Raw genomic sequence first — 19,997 nt, 5'->3', positions numbered from 1 at the left:
TGCTGGCTGCCTGGATCTTCACATTCCTTGACACATAGTGGAAGAGGATGTGTCCATGAACCATCTCTACATGTGCTACTGGCAAAGTCTATACAGTCTGCAGAGTTGGCATCATGCAGACGGTAACCTGGATTACATTGATACTCAACAATTGTACCATTTGATACCGGATACAGATGGCTTCTTATCTGATATCCATATTCAGGATTACCTAGATCAAGACATTGTGGAACGCATTCAGGGACTGACGTTGACCAACCTGATTCTGTGCATGTGATGGTTTCACTGCCAACTAGTTCATAGAGATAATCACAGCTGAATGTGACATTTGTACCATGACAAGAAGGATAAGTATAATTGCCCATCTGTCTGCCATTGTCAGGTTGACTAGGATCCTCACATTCTCTCATACATTGTGGAGTCGGATGAGACCATGTTCCTTCTACACAGGTGGTTGTTACTGCTTCAACACAACTGGTCTCTTCATAGAAAAGATTATAGCCATGATCACAAGCAAACTCTACTAACGTGCCATTCTCTGCTGGAAATGTTGGTCTTCTCTTCTGATAGCCATTGTCTGGTGCTCCAGGATCCTTGCAATTTCCTATGCATGCTGGAACATGATCACTCCATTGACCATGTGAGCACACTGATGTGTTTGAGCCGTGCAAGTCATAGTCATTCTCACAATCAAAACTCACTTTAGTTCCTGAACATACAGGATATGCATGGGAGTATTGTTGGAACCCATTTGTTGGTTGTCCAGGGTCTAAACACCCTCTCCAACACGATGGAAGTGGTTCACTCCATGTTCCATTAAGGCAAGAGGTTGAGGCTTTCCATATACAGCCACCGGTCGATGGATCGTGTAGACGGTAGAGTGGATCACAGTCAAATTCAACTACAGTACCATAAGAAACAGGATAGTTGTGGTCACCAACTTGACTTCCATTTGTGGGTGAGCCTGGATCAATGCACTGTTCTACACAGACGGGAGCAGTATCGTTCCACATTCCTGCAAGGCAAACAATTGTTTGCGAACCAACAAGTTCAAAGAGGTAGTCACATGTGAAGCTAACTGATGTTTGAGTGCAGACTGGGTATGTTGTGTTTCCAACTTGACGGCCATTTCTTGGATTGCCTGGATCCGAACACTCTGCCACACAATCGGGAAGCTGCTGGCTCCATGTGCCTTCATCGCACAGAGTTACTGCATACTTCAGACACTTTTGTTCCTCTGCATCATACAACATCCACCCGTCATTGCAGCCATATTCGATTAAAGTTCCATTCTTAGCAGGGAATGTATAATTTCTTCTCTGGTATCCATTTTCAGGCACGCCAGGATCTTGGCAATTGCCAACACATTTTGGCACTTCCTCATTCCATTCTCCCTGATACAAGTGATATTATTTGCCCCTTCGAGTTCATATCCATCTTGACATGCATAGATCACACTTGTACCACTACAGACTGGGAATGCCTGGCTCCTTATCGAATTTCCATTTGCTGGTCTGCCTGGATCTTCACATTCCTTGACACATAGTGGAAGAGGATGTGTCCATGAACCATCTCTACATGTGCTACTGGCAAAGTCTATACAGTCTGCAGAGTTGGCATCATGCAGACGGTAACCTGGATTACATTGATACTCAACAATTGTACCATTCGATACCGGATACAGATGGCTTCTTATCTGATATCCATATTCAGGATTACCTAGATCAAGACATTGTGGAACGCATTCAGGGACTGACGTTGACCAACCTGATTCTGTGCATGTGATGGTTTCACTGCCAACTAGTTCATAGAGATAATCACAGCTGAATGTGACATTTGTACCATGACAAGAAGGATAAGTATAATTGCCCACAAGTCTGCCATTGTCTGGCTGTCCAGGATCTTCACATGGTCTGAGACAATTTGGGATTGGCTTCGTCCAGTTTCCTTCAATGCATGAAGTCTCTGCATTCTTAATGCAGCCACTATTACTGTCATAGAGATAATATCCAGTTAAGCAGTCAAATTCTATTGTCGTTCCATTAGATACAGGAAATGTATGAACATTTTTCTTGAGTCCGTTATGTGGAGTTCCTGGATCCATGCAATTTTTGATGCAACTTGGTAATGGTTCTGTCAGGTTACCATGAAGACATAGTGTTGATTTGGCGCCATATAAGTCATACCCATCGAAACAATTATATGAAATACTTGTCCCGGAGCACACAGGAAAAGTAACATTTGTATAGCCGCTTTCAATATCTCCGAAACTTGAACAATGTTGCCAACAGTAAGGTACGGCCATTGTCCACGTACCATTTATACATTGGTTTTTTGCTACAGAAATACATTTTTTATCAGTTATATCATGTAATTCATATCCGTCATAACAACTGTACTCCACAGTAGTTGCATTGGATGCAGGATAAAAAGGTTTATTCATTTGAAAACCATTTTCTGGATCTCCAAGGTTTGTGCACTGAGGGACACATTTTGGAACTGGTGATGTCCAGGTCCCATTTACACAAGTTACTGTTTGACTGCCAACAAGTTCATGGAGATAATTGCAGACAAATGATATATTTGATGAATGACTTGCTGGGAATGTCATATTACTTGTTTGCTGACCATTTTCAGGTATTCCAGGATCTTCACATACTCCATAACATATAGGTATTGGTTCTGACCATGTACCCTCTAAACATACTGTTAACGACTTCTTGACATAATCCATGTTTATATTGTGCAGTTGATAGCCAATATTGCATTGAAACTCAATGACAGTTCCATTTAGTACAGGGTAGTTATTTGTACCCAATTGGTAACCATTGAGAGGAGTCCCTGGGTCTTTGCAATTTCCGATGCATGTTGGCACAGAGTCAGTCCACTCACCATATAGACATGTAGCAGTATTTGAGCCTCTTAAATAAAAACCATCATCACAATCAAAAGAAATTGATATTCCAGTGCAAACTGGGAATTGGTGGGTTTTATTTTGAAAACCATTGACTGGTGAACCAGGATTTTTGCATTCTTTCCAGCATTCTGGCAAAGGTACCGTCCAGGATCCATTAATGCATTCCGTTTTTGCATCTTCTAGGCAAAAAGATGTTTCAGAGTCATGAAGCTGATAGGTTTCATTACAGTAAAATGTAACTTCATAACCATGCGATACCGGATAGTTGGTGTGACCAATCTGTCCTCCGTTTTGAGGAATACCTGGATCAAGGCATTGTGGGATACATCTTGGTACATCAAAAGTCCATAAACTCTGATTACAAATGATACTTTTTGACCCAACTAGTTGATAGAGGTAATTACATTCAAAGCTTATTTCTGTCAGTGAGCAAACGGGGAAACTTGTGTTGGTAATTAGTCGCCCATTTTCAGGTGACCCTGGATTTGAACACTCAGCCAAGCACATTGGAACATCTTTTGACCATGTTCCTTCCAAACAAAGCGTTGATGCCTCTGTCATACAATTGCCATTTTCATATGTGCCATTAAATAATTTATATCCGATATTGCATCCGAAGATTACTAGAGTACCATTTACAACTGGGTAAGAATTGTTTCCATGTTGGTATCCATTTTCAGGAACTCCAGGGTTGTCACAATTACCGATACACTTTGGTAGACTGTCACTCCAGTTGCCCTTGTTACATGTAATGGTACTGGAGCCTATCAAATTGTAGCCATCAGAGCAGTTGAAAACAACCGATAAACCACTGCAAATAGGATAGTTATAACGATAAAGCTGAAATCCATTTTGGGGGGCACCGGGATCAGTACAAGCCATTAGACACAGCGGGAGTTGCATTGTCCAAAACCCATCAATGCATTGATTTGGTATATTTGGCTGGCAGTCACCACTTTTTTGATCGTGCAGGTAGTAATGTTGGTAACAGCTATACTCTATGACAGTCCCATTGGATACAGGATAAATAGGTTCGTCTACTTGAAAACCATTCCATGGATTTCCCAAGTTCGTGCACTGGGGAATACAACTTGGAATTTCAGATGACCAGGTTCCATTAAGACATGTCATTGATGTGTCACCAATGAGTTCATAGAGATAATTGCAGGCAAACGACACATTTGATAAATGAATAGCTGGTAAAGTAATGTTATGTATCTGTCGACCATTCTCAGGTTGTCCAGGATCTGCACATACAGCATAACACATAGGCAGTGGATCTGACCAGGTTCCCTCAGTACAACTTATTTTCGATTCTGCAACATTGCCAATGTATTCTATGTACAGTATGTAGCCAGGATCACAACTATATTCGACAACTGTACCATTCAGAACTGGGAATGTGTGCTGTGTCACCTGATATCCATTGCTTGGGTTTCCAGGGTCTATACATTTACCTATACAGACAGGAGGAGATTCACTCCAAGCCCCATGCATGCATTGTGAAGTGTTTGAGCCGACTAGATCATAACCATCATTACACTCAAAAATGACAATCTGAAAAGTGGAAACTGGGTATACATGTCCTGAAACTTGCCTTCCATTGTTTGGTATACCAGGATCTTCACACTTTCTATAACACAGTGGGACAACCCCAGTCCAGTATCCCAAGATGCATTGTATGAATGAATATTCAACACTATATTGTGATTGACCCAGATGAAGGCTGTAGTTTGTTTCACAATAAAATGATATAGATGTACCATTGTTGACTGGAAAGACTGGGTCTGCAACTTGACCTCCGTTTTCTGGGCTTCCCGGATCAGTACATTGGGGGATACATTCAGGCACGTCATTACTCCATCTTCCATTTATACAGGATATCATAATTTCACCACGTAACTCATGTAAATAATTGCAACTATACTCAATCACCGTCCTCGCACATACAGGGAAGCTAAAATTCCCGAACATGGCTCCATTTGATGGCAGTCCTGGGCTACTACAAGATGCCAAGCATTCTGGTAAGTCTGGAAACCATTCTCCTTCAAAACATTCAATTGCATAGTTTTGAAAACATCCACCTGTACTTTTATCGTGCAAATTGTAACCATGATCACAAACAAAGGACACTGATGTCCCGTTGTTTACTGGATAATAAAATTCTTCTAGTTTGGTTCCATTGCTAGGAGATCCCGGGTCAGTACACTGCCCGATACACTTTGGAATAGGATTAGTCCAGTTTCCATGAAAACAAGTCGTCATATTAGCACCCTGAAGTTCAAATTCATCCTCACATTTAAAGAAAACTGATATTGACGAACAAACAGGAAACTGTAGAGAGGGGTCCTGGTAGCCATTGATTGGTATACCTGGATTAGAACAAGTAGCCACACATTTTGGAAGGTCGGTCCAATTTCCATTCAAACATAATGATGATGAATTTTGTAGGCACTCTGTCGTAGATTCATCCATCAGGTGATAACCGATATCACAAACGAAGTTAACAACAGTGTTTTCTGAAGTTGGGAAAGTGTGAGTTTCTTTCTGTCGTCCATTAACCGGCGCCCCTGGGTCATTACACATGGGGACACATTCTGGAAAATCAGGCATCCACTGGCCATTATTACAAGTTGTATATGGCAAGCCGACTAATTCATACAGATCATCACAGAAAAATGAAATTTGCGTTCCCGTACATACTGGAAAGGTCCCATTAAATGTGTTTCCACCATCTATTAGAATGCCGGGGTCATCACATTCTTGTAAACATACTGGCACTGACTCAGTCCATACACCTTCCACACATGTGGAACTCAATTCGTCTACACAAATATTTGTTTGTGCATCGTGTAATCTGAAAGCAGGGTTACATTTGAACTCTATTTGTGTCCCAGTACACACTGGATAATCATGGTAGACTGACTGGCTACCATTCGTAGGGGTTCCAGGGTCAGAACATTCTTTCATACACTTCGGAGTGGGTTTACTCCAATTTCCATTTATACAAACACTTGATGCCGATAAAAGACATTCTAGTGTAACAGGCTGCATGAGCTGATATCCTTGTTCACAAACAAATTCCACTGTTGTTTGGTTGGAGCATGGGAAAGTTTGATTACCTTGCTGACTTCCATTTTCTGGTGAGCCTGGGTCTAAACATTGCGGGACACATTCGGGCAAAGAGTTACTCCAAACACCATCAGCACACATCAAATTATCATCTCCCCTTATCTCGTATGGGTAATCACAAGAGAAGGACACATTTGTTTTGGTACATGTTGGATACGATATGTTGTCTATCTGGAAACCATTGGCAGGTGTTCCAGGATCGGTGCATTGTGCTCTACAAGACGGGGCTGAAGTGGTCCATGTACCATTTATGCAAACGGCACTTGCTTCACCAGTGCACATTTGTAATTCTTGGTCATACAACTCATAGCCAAACTTACAACAAAAACTTACAGTAGTACCATTAGAAATGGGGTAGTCATAATTCTCAACGATGCATCCATTAGTTGGAGTGTCTGGAGAATAGCATTTCACTGTAGGAAAAAGAAAGTTTAAGATTTAGAAGGAATAAAATTGATCATACACAAGTTTGGCTACACGTTTTACGTGAACGTGAACGCGTAACGTCAAGAATTTTAGTGACAATGTCATCGACTTGTGCGTATGTTAGCGTACTTACGTGGGGACAGGTGTTTTCATGTAATTTGTAAACGTGTAAATTTATTATCATCCTTAGGTAGCAAAATATGATATACACTGTGAAATATTCGTGCACGTTGTTAGGTGGATATATGATAGTGACATCCTCAAAGATGTTCATGTCTTTTCGTTATTTTTATTTGAAATCTCTTCATCGATTCGCGGCATATAGGGTGACCATTGAGCTATCCTTCTGATGTGGAAACAGGCTACGGGACCCGAGCCCAACCGAATCATTTCTTGCGCCTGCCACACAAACGAGTGACATAACACGTAGCCAAATGGATTTTTGCATGTGAACTTGTAGGCAAACGTGGACTCGAACCGTTCACGTTCACGTAAAACGGGCAGCCAAACCTGTCTTATATGTGCGGTGCACTTCAACAAATTGTGACATGTAAAGACGCCAATTGGGACAAAAAGGCCAATTTGATATATATGCGTTTATATACCCACGTATATGTGTGATGATGAAAGATACTACATAAACTATTATTCACAAAATACGGCCCTGTATGGACGAGGGCTCAGTGAGTGACGTATCGGACGAGCCGAAGGCGAGTCCAATATGTCACTCACTGAGCCCGAGTCCATACAGGGCCATATTTTGTGTATAACCCTATTATTATACACCTCTCTCCATTAATCGTCCGTATAAACTAATTATATGGTAAATTTTGAGGGATGCAGCTCGCGCGATACGAGTGGAACGCGCGCGATTGTTGAAATAAAATTGCTACAAACCCCTGAAAATTGCGCGTCGCTCGTCTCCCGTATTCGGGACTCCGCGTACTATACAAAATACGGAAAGTTATTGGACGGTCAAACTCCCATAGGTTACGGCAGTAGGTGTATAATAATTACATTTACTTGAACTGATTTAATGTGCCTTGTAGTTGGTATGAAATACATCTGAACAAATTATATTTTCACAAATATTTTGTGCATTTACTAAATTTTCACTACAACAAACAAGCACACATAGCTAGGTTTTCTGCTGCGCAAGTACAGTGGTTCTTCACTGTTGTGAACTTTCACCGTTTGAGGAAGTGCATGAAAATTTCACCGAGGTGAAAATTATTTTATTCAAATTTTAATAAGGTTAAGAGGAGCGGGCGACCTAATACCTTTGGTATCAAGTGAGTAGATTATGGATATGATCTATCATTTATAAACACACGAAGTGAATATATCGATCGTTGGTCTGAGTATTTTACGTTTTCTTGTCCATGTTCTAAGACGCACACACTTTCATGAAAATTGGAAATTCCTTAGTTTGTTGCTATAATGCTAGGACGAAAGAACTTCTATGACCGTTTATTTACAGGCTAGGAAGAGGGGGAGGCCACAGTAATTATCCAGGAGGCAATACACTTACAATTGCAGTTGATGCCATCACCCTCCCAGTCTGGAGAGTCGCAAACACAATCATATGCTCCATCCACAATCATACACTCGGCGTTTGTATCACACTGAGTATTGCTGCAGTGGACGATTTTGTTTGAGCAATTGCATGTCCTTGTGCACCCCTCCATAAACCAAGATGTTGCTTCCTGGAATAAATGGTCGCATTGCACAGAAGAAAGGCTTGTAAATTCACTGCCGCTTGAGTAAGTCCTAGGCTTACTTGAGCAAGACACATATATTAGTATATGCTGATCGCATTTGAGAGCAGGTGGAAGGTTTTAGATGTCATTTTGTGTTTAAAGCTTTGACATTTGTAAGCTTGCAATAATGTACAATATTTACTGTTACACATTGTCCATCACAAATTAACGCCTTTTTCAATCATGAGTATTTTTTTCGATATGTTTTCCATATCAATTTATTTTTTTCCCTCTGATAAATGCTTTCTGGCCCTTTATCTCGCATAAGCTCCCGTTGGTTTATGTCTCTTTATGCTATTTATTCCTCTCTGGTAATTTCTTACTTATATATTTTTTGATCAGTTCGCCGGCCAACATAGAGATTAGTGACTTATTTAAAGAAAAAATATGATATTGTTTGTACCGATCATTGATACCTTGCTTGGGCATATAGTGGTCATTCTTGACTTATTTAAATTAGTATTGTAGAAACCTTTGTTTACCTATTTGAAACACACTTATAATTTGGTCGTCGAAAATGGTCGTTGCAAATAATTCATTCGAAATTTCACTTTTTTGCCTTTATGTCGGTGTCAAATAGCGTATCCCCAATGTTCAAATAATTGGAGAAGGGATGGCTCAAATATATCAGCTTCTCAAACAATCATACGACTTTTGTCTTACCGAATGGTATCGACCGTCGCCATCGATGCAACCACAGTCTTCCTTATAAACACACTTATCACCGTCTAAAACCATGTCAGAAGGACAGAAGCATCCATCTATACAGTCCACAAGATTCGACGGGCAGTTATCCTCAGCGTTAGGCTCAACGCAGTTATTAGGGCACGGGTTACTGCATGTTCTATATTCTTTTGGACTCTCACAAGTCATGGCTATATTTGAAAACATATAATTGACGTAAACTTCAATGGAATTCTATTTTAGTGAGGAAAAAAAACTGAAGCAAATTACAGCCATCGAAAAAGTCTATGAGTTAATGTTTGCATTTGATTTTGAGAATCTGGTGCATAGATGTAACTCAAGATCAAAACTTCAAAGGTTTCATATCATAGATTGGTTACATTAACTATCATGTCATTGATGCATTTTGATTATAAACGCATCAACATAACACTTACCGCATCCGATACTTTCACGCCAGTTTCCAAGATCAATGCCTAAGTCCATACATTTCCTTGCATAAGTTTCCGCGTTTCTACATATGTCATTCGTAGGACAATAATCGAACACACAGGTGTCATGGTAGGTTCCAGGTGATTCTGAAGCATGGCATCCAGAAAATGCACCTGTAATGGAGGAATGAAGAATGATACATATGGGGTTCTGTGAATCGAATACTAGCATAAACTTTTGATTATATCTGATGATTTCTAATTGCACTAAAGCGAAAGTGCACACCTTTACACAAAATGAAGTTTGTCAATGACAAGGAAAATATAATACAAAGCATTCATTACGGTTTTGTACAGGATACCACTTTGTATAAGTTGCTCTGTTGCTGCCTTTACCTTTGAATGTACAAGATAAAAACAGGATAAAATATTCATTATTCATGCATGTCAATGAATACCTGATGTATCTGTGATCACATCACACGCATGCACAGCTGACGTGGTTGGACAAAGTGTTGGTGGTGCTAGTACAGCCTCGCAGTCATCGCCGACACTCCAGCTATTACCAAACTCATTCTCGTCTGAAGCCTAACAAGATAAGGAAACATTGATTTCTTTCATGTCATTAATAAGCAATAAAAGCTTCTCGCATTTTCAAGCATGCAGGAATTCAACGAATGTTGCTACTTTCTTTCAGTCAAAATGAAGTAACTACAATATTACAGTAGCTAATACATATCAAAATCCTACTTCCCAAAGTAAGTCGTGGTAAGATGCATTAGCTTGTCTTGTTTTTGTAACATGCAATGTTATTTATTAACAAATGAGTTCTTGTGGACTAAAAGTCGATTGTTGACATTGCGTTTTGCGGGGAACGGAACGATAAATTAAATTTTAGTGAGATATATTACCAGAAATTACGTCAAACGTTCCAGCCCTAAACAATATACCACATCCGTATGAGACATTGCATGTTGCAGTAAACATACGAATTTTCTGCTAACTACGTGAATGGTACATACTATATTACTTTGACATATAATGAAACCACAGAATTTCGCTTGGGTTTTAGCAGCAACACCGTCATGACCGTATTTAACTGCACAGAATATCTTCAACTGTTACTTTTGTTGTACTGACTCATTTTATTAGTCACCTCAGTTCCATCGGGTTGCAGCAAATCCGCTGTTCCATAGGTTCCGCACAGTCCTCCCGTCTGGCCGTCGTACGCCGAAGGGACTTTGATTGTGACGTGGTGATATCCGTCCCAGGAAACATACAATCCAAAGGTAGTCTCCAGTACCTGTAGTTGAAGAGATAGATGATCTTCTTAACTGACTGCAGCAAAAAACCCTCGATTCTTCCAGTGTTACCCCACAAACGTCAATTGAATGTCAAAGCAATATATAAAGATGATATGATAAAAGTTAACCGTGCAGTGCCAACTTGCCCATACCTACTGTACATGACCTCTAGTTTTCATTTTCGGGGAAAAAACGTTCTCAGAGAATTATTTAATTATTTAAATCTCGTGATCAGCAGCAGTGATCCTGTTAGTGTAGCTACATTATTTATGCATATACTCACTACAATCGATCCGCTGAACTTCACTTCAACATCAGGAGTAAGTCGAACAGGTAGCGTCACACGGATGCCGTCAACTCTTACTTCGTTATCGTACAGCAATGTTATTAGCTAACACATGAGAAAATAAATTGTGAATAAAGGTGATTGACGTGCCGTTATCGTCATATCGTGGTTGAAAGAGAATAAAAGATTGCCATTGGCATAATTCATGAGACGGTAGTTGTACCTTTGATAACTTGTTGTTATTTTTGTTTCAGACAGTGAGTAACATTGTCTTATTATTCCTGATTAATGTATGTTAAAGTATGTTAGGGTTGTATACGCCTCGAACGTGAAAGACTTACACTTTTGCTCAAACTTTCCTCAAGAAATATTTCAGCCATTCTCTTTCAAAATCAAGAATTGAATTCCGGGGTCACCATGCCAAGTTTGGTACTAGAGAAAGAAATTACCAAAAATTTACCGATATACGAAATTCAAAATGGCCGCCACCCCTGTGTTAAATCTAGGGAGAAAAAATAAAATTTTCGATTTTCGAAAACTATGATGGTGAAAAGTTTTCTTACACCAAGAGCTTTAAAATGAACCCCTACAAGTGGTAGATCAGAAAAGAATTGAAAAGGTTTGACAGCCGGAATAGCTGGCCCCGAGGCGCATTCTACCTTTAAAGTAGAACGTTGTTCTTGCATACACAATGCATCTTATAAAATATGCAGCGCTCTTTGTGACAGTCATTAAGGGCTGAAACTCAAATGTAAACATAACACTTAACCCAACGAAGAGCCTGTTTACCAGTTGAATACTAGGACAGATTTGAAATGATAAAATCCATTTGCGAACAAAACAAAAAGATGGAAAATGTATCAAAACTTTAACGAAAATTACAGATGATTGTACTTTAACTCGATCACGTCATGTGTTCGAGATGATCTACCGATATCTGTCATGAATATATAATGGCGCATCACACATGACTTATTGAGCGGATTTTGAAAGGCGCAAGATTTTTGTTTCTATTTATCCATTTGTCTACCACTATATTTTATCATCATGGCTTTGCGCTGTCCTTATCGACACTCTTGCTCGTGTCACATTTAGCAGGAAGAGAATTTTCCCTTATCTACCAGTGAGACCGATTCTTATCCGCTTTTCAGCCTGTCTCTGTCATATTGAAGGATTTCTCTTTCCAAAGGTTGCGCTTTTCACAGTAAATAGCCAAACTTATCTATACTGGCTTTCTGAAACGGCTTAGAGGAAACTTACATATCCCTCAACATCGACTGAAATCTCCTCGAAGACGGTGTAGCCATCGTTTCTCTCCCATGGTACTGTCTTACCAGTGATCTCGAAGGGATTTGGTACTGTGCTCGGTGTTTGAACCAAGTAGTAAGAACAATTGCCCTGATAGCTATACTTAATGCCTTCAAATGTTGAAAAATGCGGGTCTCCATAACCGGTGCACACTTTCCTTTCTGTTACAGGACAAAGATGACAGATTGCAATGTAGCAATTGTTGGTATCGTGGTAATACATAGTTAATTGAGAGTATATTTAAATGATATAATGAAGATTCTGCGATACGTATCACATCAAATCACAGGATGAACAGAATGGGAGAAAGTTTGCTACATCCGATTTTACACAGAGGCACAGGAGAGAGAGTAAAAAGACATTAAGTTAAAAGAAAGCTTTATTTTGCCTTCATTAGCGTACTTCTTGATGTTGACCAATCAATTCAGTTATCTGATATAGTCAAAACGTTAGCCATAAGGAAATGCTTTTTTTGACGAGCTTCATCACTTCGTCGTCAATAATCGAGCATTCAGTAGGGGCAGAGGGGGTTTTTGTCGTCATTGGAAATATCACAGATTGAAAAAGAAGAGTTAAGCGTATTCATTCTCCCCTGTCAATCTTACAATCCCCTGTGACAAAAGCAAACGTAGTTTCCTCATCCCACAGTCCAGAAATCTGTCCATAGACAGTCAGAAGGCCCAATTAGGGAGCGTTCATTACAATGGCGGGGGTGGGACGGCAAAGTCTTCCTGCGCATCAGTCAAAATAAGTGAACCCCCCTACGTATTGCACAAAAAAATTGATGACCCCCCTTTTAAGATTACAAAAATTTCATGACCCACCCCAATTGCTTGAGTAAAGCTGCTCACACATACACCTCTGGAGGTGGGGGGAAGACAGAATCCAAAAAAAGAGGATTCTCAGATATTTCCAAATGACCCTCCTTACAAACTCACATCGTGTTAAAGTTAAAATTTCCCCTTCTTACTTGCTATAATTTTGAAATCACCCCTCAAAGGGATTGGACACAAATTTCAGGTGGATTGCAATATTTTTGCGCAAGCGTGTGTGTACAAAATGATTTTGGATTTTATTGATAATCAGCTGTTGATAATGTTAATTCACTATACTTGGCAGTCTATGAGAAAACTGTATAATACCTTTTCAGAGCAAATCTATATCTGTGCATTTACAGATATATTTACAGATACCTGATAATCGACATAAAAGTACTTAATTGGAATAGGGTTGTTACAACTGGTATGTGGACAAAAATGTTCATCCACTATACATGGAAGTCTATGGATAAATTGTGAATATTTTTTTTCCGATGAAAACTTGCTATGTTGTGTATATACAGACGTTGAATAATTAACATAATTGTACTTGGTTAGAATATGATGGTTAAAGGTGCATATTATGTGTACAAGAAATCTGATTTTGAAATTTCACTGCAAATATCCATCAAGTATACATACGAGTCTATGAGGAAACTATGAATATTTTTTACAATGCTAGACTAAATTAATTTGTCCTTTTATAGGTGTTTGATAATTGATACAAATGTACTTGATTCAAATAGGGAATTTGAAAGTTCAGATGTTGACCACAACGATGATAATAAATGAATTTTACGTAAAAGTATAGTTTCACTTTTCATGGACTAGTAGTCTACAGGTAACTGTTAAATAATTTCCCTGACAAAACTTGCTATATCTCCAATATGTAAGTACTGTAATAGAAATTGTTCATTGCCACAGTGAGCTCAATTTACAATACGACAAGCCTCAGAGTTGCCAAGTCAAGGTGTTCATATGACAGATAATTATACTTTTGTGCGGATTTACAGTTAAATGACTTCAGAGAATGAAATTATGCAGCGAATCAGTTTCATCTCTCAGAATATTTCTGAACACTGAAAAGGCTTTATGACGGAACGGATACTTATGAAAATTAAGTGACCCCTCTGAGCTGTTTGAAAAATACATGAGTCCCCCCCCCCCTTGCAGTTTTCAATTTAGGGTTAACCCCCCCCCCCCCTGGATTTTGCCAGCCCACCCAAGCCGTAATAACTGAACGCTTCCTTAAACGAAGCAAGAAAACTCAAAATGAAAATGAATTGATAATCGTTGTCATTCATTACATTTGCTTCAGAATTAATCCATATAGTGGTCACACAACAATATCAGGTTTTCTCTCACAAAACATCACTCACCATCAACTGTAACATCAAAAGTGCACGTGTCCTGTATGACGGCAGACACAATCAGTCTGTAGCTAACTGTTGAAGTGCCCTCAGGAAAGCTGTTGCCTGGATTGTGGGAGGGGACCACAATATCGCCTAATCCAAGACATTCTGCATCAGGGGGATCCCACCACACCTCAGTAGCCCCTCCCCCTCCTTCACTGTACTGAGCATCTAGATCTTCCGGGCAATTCACAAACGATGGCTGATCTGACTCGCAAAATCAAAAGTAAATGATTAGATTATCAGAAATGTGTTCAGCCCTATAGTAGATCGACTCAAAAAACTTTTCTTACAAAAAGTTTTAGAAAGCTAAAACGTTAGACTAATTCCCTGTGAACTGAAAGTTTTAATTCGTCTCAAGATCATCGCCAACACCGCAAAAGTTGGTGTTTCCGAAATCATCAACGATAAAAGGGAAATTTTGTGAATAGACGGACATAATAGAGTCTCACCTGTCGTTGTGAACGTAATTGAAGTAGTGTCTATCTCACTAGAATCTGAATTAACTATACTTCTGATAGAATACAGATAGGTCGTCGTTTGTGTGAGATTAGATGCTATGCACCCAATCGTTTCACCAGGTACGGGAACTGTGCTTGGGTCGGTCTCACATAACATTCTCATACTGCTTGCGCCCGATGCGAGGTCATAACCCCAGACCTGGTATTTGTCAGGCGTCAGTCCGATAGTTTGCACTTCCCAGCTTATGTCGGCACTGAGACACCTAGCGTTGACCGTCACTGCTCCATTGCTGACGGTCAGCAGAACAACTGAGGTTATAGACGGGAGAGAAAGATAAAGAAGAGAGTGATTAGCACATAGCAACAATAGCAACCATACCAACAAATGTTCACAAACCTGGTTGGCGGATGATCAGTAATCTGGACAAAAACGGAAGGACGCATGGACTAGTGACTTATCGACTCAGCAAAACATTCACTGATAAATCGACGGGCAGACAGCTTCAGATATGAACAAAAGTGACAAGATATCAGGTGGCATGTACCAGTGAGATAAATGTGGCTTGGAAATGAGAATTGAAGATACTTAAATCTTTGCAAATGCCATTTGGGCATTCGACATGCGCAATGACCCTAAGTCTATGTTTTCACAAATGTCGCATAGAGAGTCATTTAAATTCGAGTATGCTTCTCGAAATTCGATATGTTACAAATAAATGTAATGGAAAGGACGGAATGAAATAAAGAAAATGCAGTTGATACCCATGATTCCACAATGAAAAAAAAAAATAGTAGAGTTAGTTTTGTTAGGAGCAGACGTATATGATACGATCCAAGCGGCCTTCTATTGATAGGTATCATGGCTTAAGTCGCTGTTTACATATCAGCACACTCCTTGTATTAGCGCACAGTGTCTTGAATTGCACTGTACTTACGGTTTCCACAATCACGTCCCCCATAGCCAGCCGGACAGCTGCACACGAAATCTGCCCCAGCAATGACACAGAAGCCGCCGTTTAGACATGGATTTGGATTACACGGGTCTGCGGCATTCTGGCAGTCCGTACCAGTCCAGGCAGATGTACACGTACACTGGTAGCTGTTGCCATCGTCCCAACAGGTGCCTCCGTTTTGGCACGGAGAACCGGCCATTTGGCAAAGGTCATCTAATTTTAAAATAGTTTGCAAAACTCAAAATTATTTGTCTCATAATGCAATTTTCGATGCGTTTAATTAACATCATTTACACTGCAAGCCAGACTTCATTTATATATATATATATATATATATATATATATATATATATATATATATATATATATATATATATATATATATATATATATATATATATTATACGCATATATGAAGCCAGAATAGAAAAAGATCTGATGTTCGAAAAGTTTTTTTCAGTCTCTAATTGTAACCTCCTTACAGATGAATGGCATTTTATACAGTTTTCACAGACTGTTGTATATGCGTTGTATGAAGTTCCTTTTACCATTTTGATATTAATCTTAATTCAAAGGAAGCTATGTGTGACCTAGCATAATAATGTAGTACATATATTGATGACAACAATTCTTTCAAATCAGCAATAACTACGTGTAATGACAGAAAGGCAAGGGGAGAAGCATAGGTCAATACAAAACTATGTCAAGTATGATTATAGAGAAATGTCGACATTATATGAGAAATTAGGACACGACGTTCAAAGCATTCACTCAAACCCGCCGAGTAGCCTCTTTCCTTAACACTCAATAGGGGGAATACTTGAGCAATGGTTTATCTGTGGAACGGCACTATTGTGGGTAAATTGAAGCACCTACCGCTTGTGATGGACACTGTACTTATTGTACCGCCACCAGCATCAAGGAGGTCAAAGGTTACTGTGTAAGATGTCCCCGGGTTGAGTTGAGTGAATTCGTAATGATGTCTACCGTCAGCCTGTAACAGGTTGTATGTCTCAGTATCAGAGAGAACGATAACGCTCGTTCCATCGTTAGCTGGTGGGTCGAGTTCAATGCGACATCCTTCAATATCCAGCGGATTACCATTTACGTCGACGCTCACCGCCAGTGAGTCGCTATCACGTCTATCGATCTGAATGTCATTGAATGAAAGCTGGCCACTGACTGTTAAGAGTAACGAAAATTAGGAAGTGGTGAATTTTTGTTGAAATATCTGTCTGTCTGTCGTCTGTCCCTCTGTCTGTCTGCCTGTATCTGTCTTTCTGTCTGTCTGTCTGTCTGTCTGTCTGTCTGTCCGTCTGTCTGTCTCTCTCTCTGTCTGTCTGTCCGTCTGTCTGTCTTCTGTCTGTCTCTCTCTCTCTCTCTCTCTCTCTCTCTCTCTCTCTCTCTCTCTCTCTCTCTCTCTCTCTCTCTCTCTCTCTCTCTCTCTCTCTCTCTCTCTCTCTCTCTCTCTCTCTCTCCTTTATGAAAAGGAACTATGATAGACCTATTGTTTCTTAAAATGGTTTCTCAACCAGTGTAGTTAATGATTGCCGGAGGGGAAGTGGTACGTCTTTCAAGGACACTGCGGTCATACCGTTCGTAAATACTTTCTTTCGAATTGGGATGGGACTTGTCGATTCGTATCATCTTTCAGTACGCCTGCCTTTCTGGAAACCAAAATTCATTTTCTTGTAATACAATATGCTTAATTTCTCCGGTGCGGCAATGCAAATGTTTAAGTGATTAATCCAAACCGAGCCACGGTATACCACGAGATTTTCAGCAGTTCACGACCGAGTGATATACCGGTTGCTTGGGTGGTGTTTAGTGTAAAGTTACATCATAAAAGTGTATTAAAAATCTGCCGTGAAACGTTAGAAAAGTAATATTTCTCGAGATAAGAGCCAGTGCGTGTTACAACCGAGCTATATCGCGAATAAAGCACGGTTATTTTCGCGTCTCGACCGACCAGATCACAGTATTTGCGTCATCAATATACTGGTATAAAGTAAGTCTTGATGCAATGCAGCACTACCAGTTCAAGTTATGAGGCGTAACCATGATATTTTCTAATGTGTATTGTAGCATTCTGGGGTGATTACAGTCGATAGTGGTTGAGACGCATGGCTAGGACCTGTAAGGTTAAGCAATAAAGCACACCCAGCGATGGTATACCACGAGATTTTGACCAGTTCACGACATATATGCACGTGCGATAGCGAGTGCATATATGAAGAGAACGGGTCAAAATCGAGTGGTATACAGTCGCTGGATGTGATTTATTGCTAGTATATCAAAATAGTATATTCAATTTCTTTTGCGGATTTTTACTCAAGCTGACAGCTCGCGTGTATGCCAGCCGTGGTATATCGCGAATATACCACGGTTCTTTTCTCGCCTCGACCAATAACGGCCGGAGGTTTTATGTTTCATGTATACCGTACCCTTTCAATGTAGTCTCCATAGTAGACACACTGATGTATTAATATTTTATTTGGAAATAAGCTATAGAAGTATTTGTTAATTGTGACAAAGCATACCATTTCTTTGTCCCTCTGTTAATAGTTGCTGCAGAATTGATGAAAATTACTTTAGAAAAATTCACAATTCGTTCGGCAGCTGCGGACGCGCATTGGCCACGGCGTTAATTGACATTCGTTATGTAAGACTGTTCTTCCTAGTGGTACTACGTCATTAACCCTTTCAAAGCAAATGTTAGTTTTCTCAAATGCATTTGTTGTTTTTTGTGGTTCGAGGGGTTTCAAACATTTAGAAAACGAAAGGAGAGCATAAATCAAAAGTTTTGGAACGAATAAGTATGGACAATTGCCAGATATTAAACTCATGGCGAATGCATCTTAATGTTTTAGTGTCTCAAGTAAAGTTATCGAAACAAAATACATTCTGTCAATAATTGTAAGTAAGTTGGGACAGATCACTTTCAGAGTTTCCGATGCTCACTTTTAATACGTATTGTGAAATATCAAAGAGATGCCTTTAAGTTTGTTTCGTAAAAGTGTCCAGTCATAGTGCTATGAACGTATGTCATTCTGAATTGCTCATGCTGTTTTGTTTGTAGTGTTTGGGTGAAATGTAGTTATAAATGGGAATTAAAATATTGTAAATGCATCCTTCTAGATCCATTGAAAAAGAGACCAAGTAATTTTCAACTTAAGACTGAGCTAAAACATAGACATATGCACATATACAGCCAGATTATTCAAGTATTGTTTTTGAGACATGCCTTCACGGCAACGTTCACCGGCAGAGGGCGGGCGCGTCATGGTGAGTTCACTTATTGGCGGTAGTAAACTGGACATCAAACACACTGTCTACACTCTGGTATGAAATAATCGCATCGATGTTTGTTTTTCTTTGAAGCAGTTGTATTTCTATAAACAGCAGGTTTTGATACTTGTAAGTGATTGTATGATTGTTTATCCCAAGCGCACAAACATCAAGTGAACATCGGCACCAGAGAGTGGTGATAGTGCGAAAAAAAATGTGTAGTTCCGGAAAAAAGGGCACTTTTCTCGTCCACGAAAATTCCCTAATACGAATAATCATTGACAGTGAACGAGTAAATATGGAGATTAAAGCGCATGCCGATGAAGTATAAACTTAATATTGCGAAAATGACACCTACCTGATATAACAGTGAAAAGGATGAATATATACACACGGGTGAAAATATCTGGCATTCTCATTTTGTCGTCTTCATGGTTTAAAAGAGCATTGCATATTCTCACCGTCAGTCGCAGTTTGCGCCAAGGTTTGATATCATTGGACAGGTATTTCGAAGGAGGAAGAAGAAAGTTCTAGGATAAAAAAGTTGGAGTCGTTTCGGCAAAAAGGGGCGTAACTTATGCACGTCACACGTCAATCAAGGTAACAAGGACTATTTTACTTCAATTCTTACCTCTTCGCTTTAGTATAGTACGGATAACAACCTGTATAAACAATCTCTTTAAATATACATAATATTTACAGACTCATGTCGACGGATATGTGTTCTGAAACGCACACAGGAATGAAACGAAAATGTATAATTCATCGCCTCATATATTTGATTTGGTTGAAAATTTACATATTCAACGAAGAGGGC

General features: G+C 39.6%; 1 protein-coding gene across 1 annotated transcript; it reads right to left on the bottom strand.

The window, feature by feature from the left end:
* Positions 1–2: 2 nt before the first annotated feature.
* LOC139138080 (complement receptor type 1-like) lies at positions 3–19,664 on the bottom strand (the record flags this gene model as incomplete). The annotated part of the gene is given in 14 exon segments (XM_070706303.1): positions 3–1,399; positions 1,402–6,462; positions 8,007–8,181; positions 8,899–9,110; positions 9,357–9,524; positions 9,809–9,938; positions 10,507–10,653; positions 10,938–11,045; positions 12,201–12,409; positions 14,446–14,685; positions 14,931–15,248; positions 15,875–16,105; positions 16,769–17,074; positions 19,539–19,664. Coding segments are annotated over 14 exon segments (8,763 nt in total), but the record flags the coding sequence as incomplete, so codon positions are not given.
* Positions 19,665–19,997: the final 333 nt, after the last annotated feature.

The sequence above is a fragment of the Ptychodera flava genome, chromosome 8 (assembly GCF_041260155.1).
Source record: "Ptychodera flava strain L36383 chromosome 8, AS_Pfla_20210202, whole genome shotgun sequence".
NCBI lineage: Eukaryota > Metazoa > Hemichordata > Enteropneusta > Ptychoderidae > Ptychodera > Ptychodera flava.
Note: the sequence above shows the minus strand (reverse complement) of the source record. Positions and strands in the feature narration are given on the sequence as shown.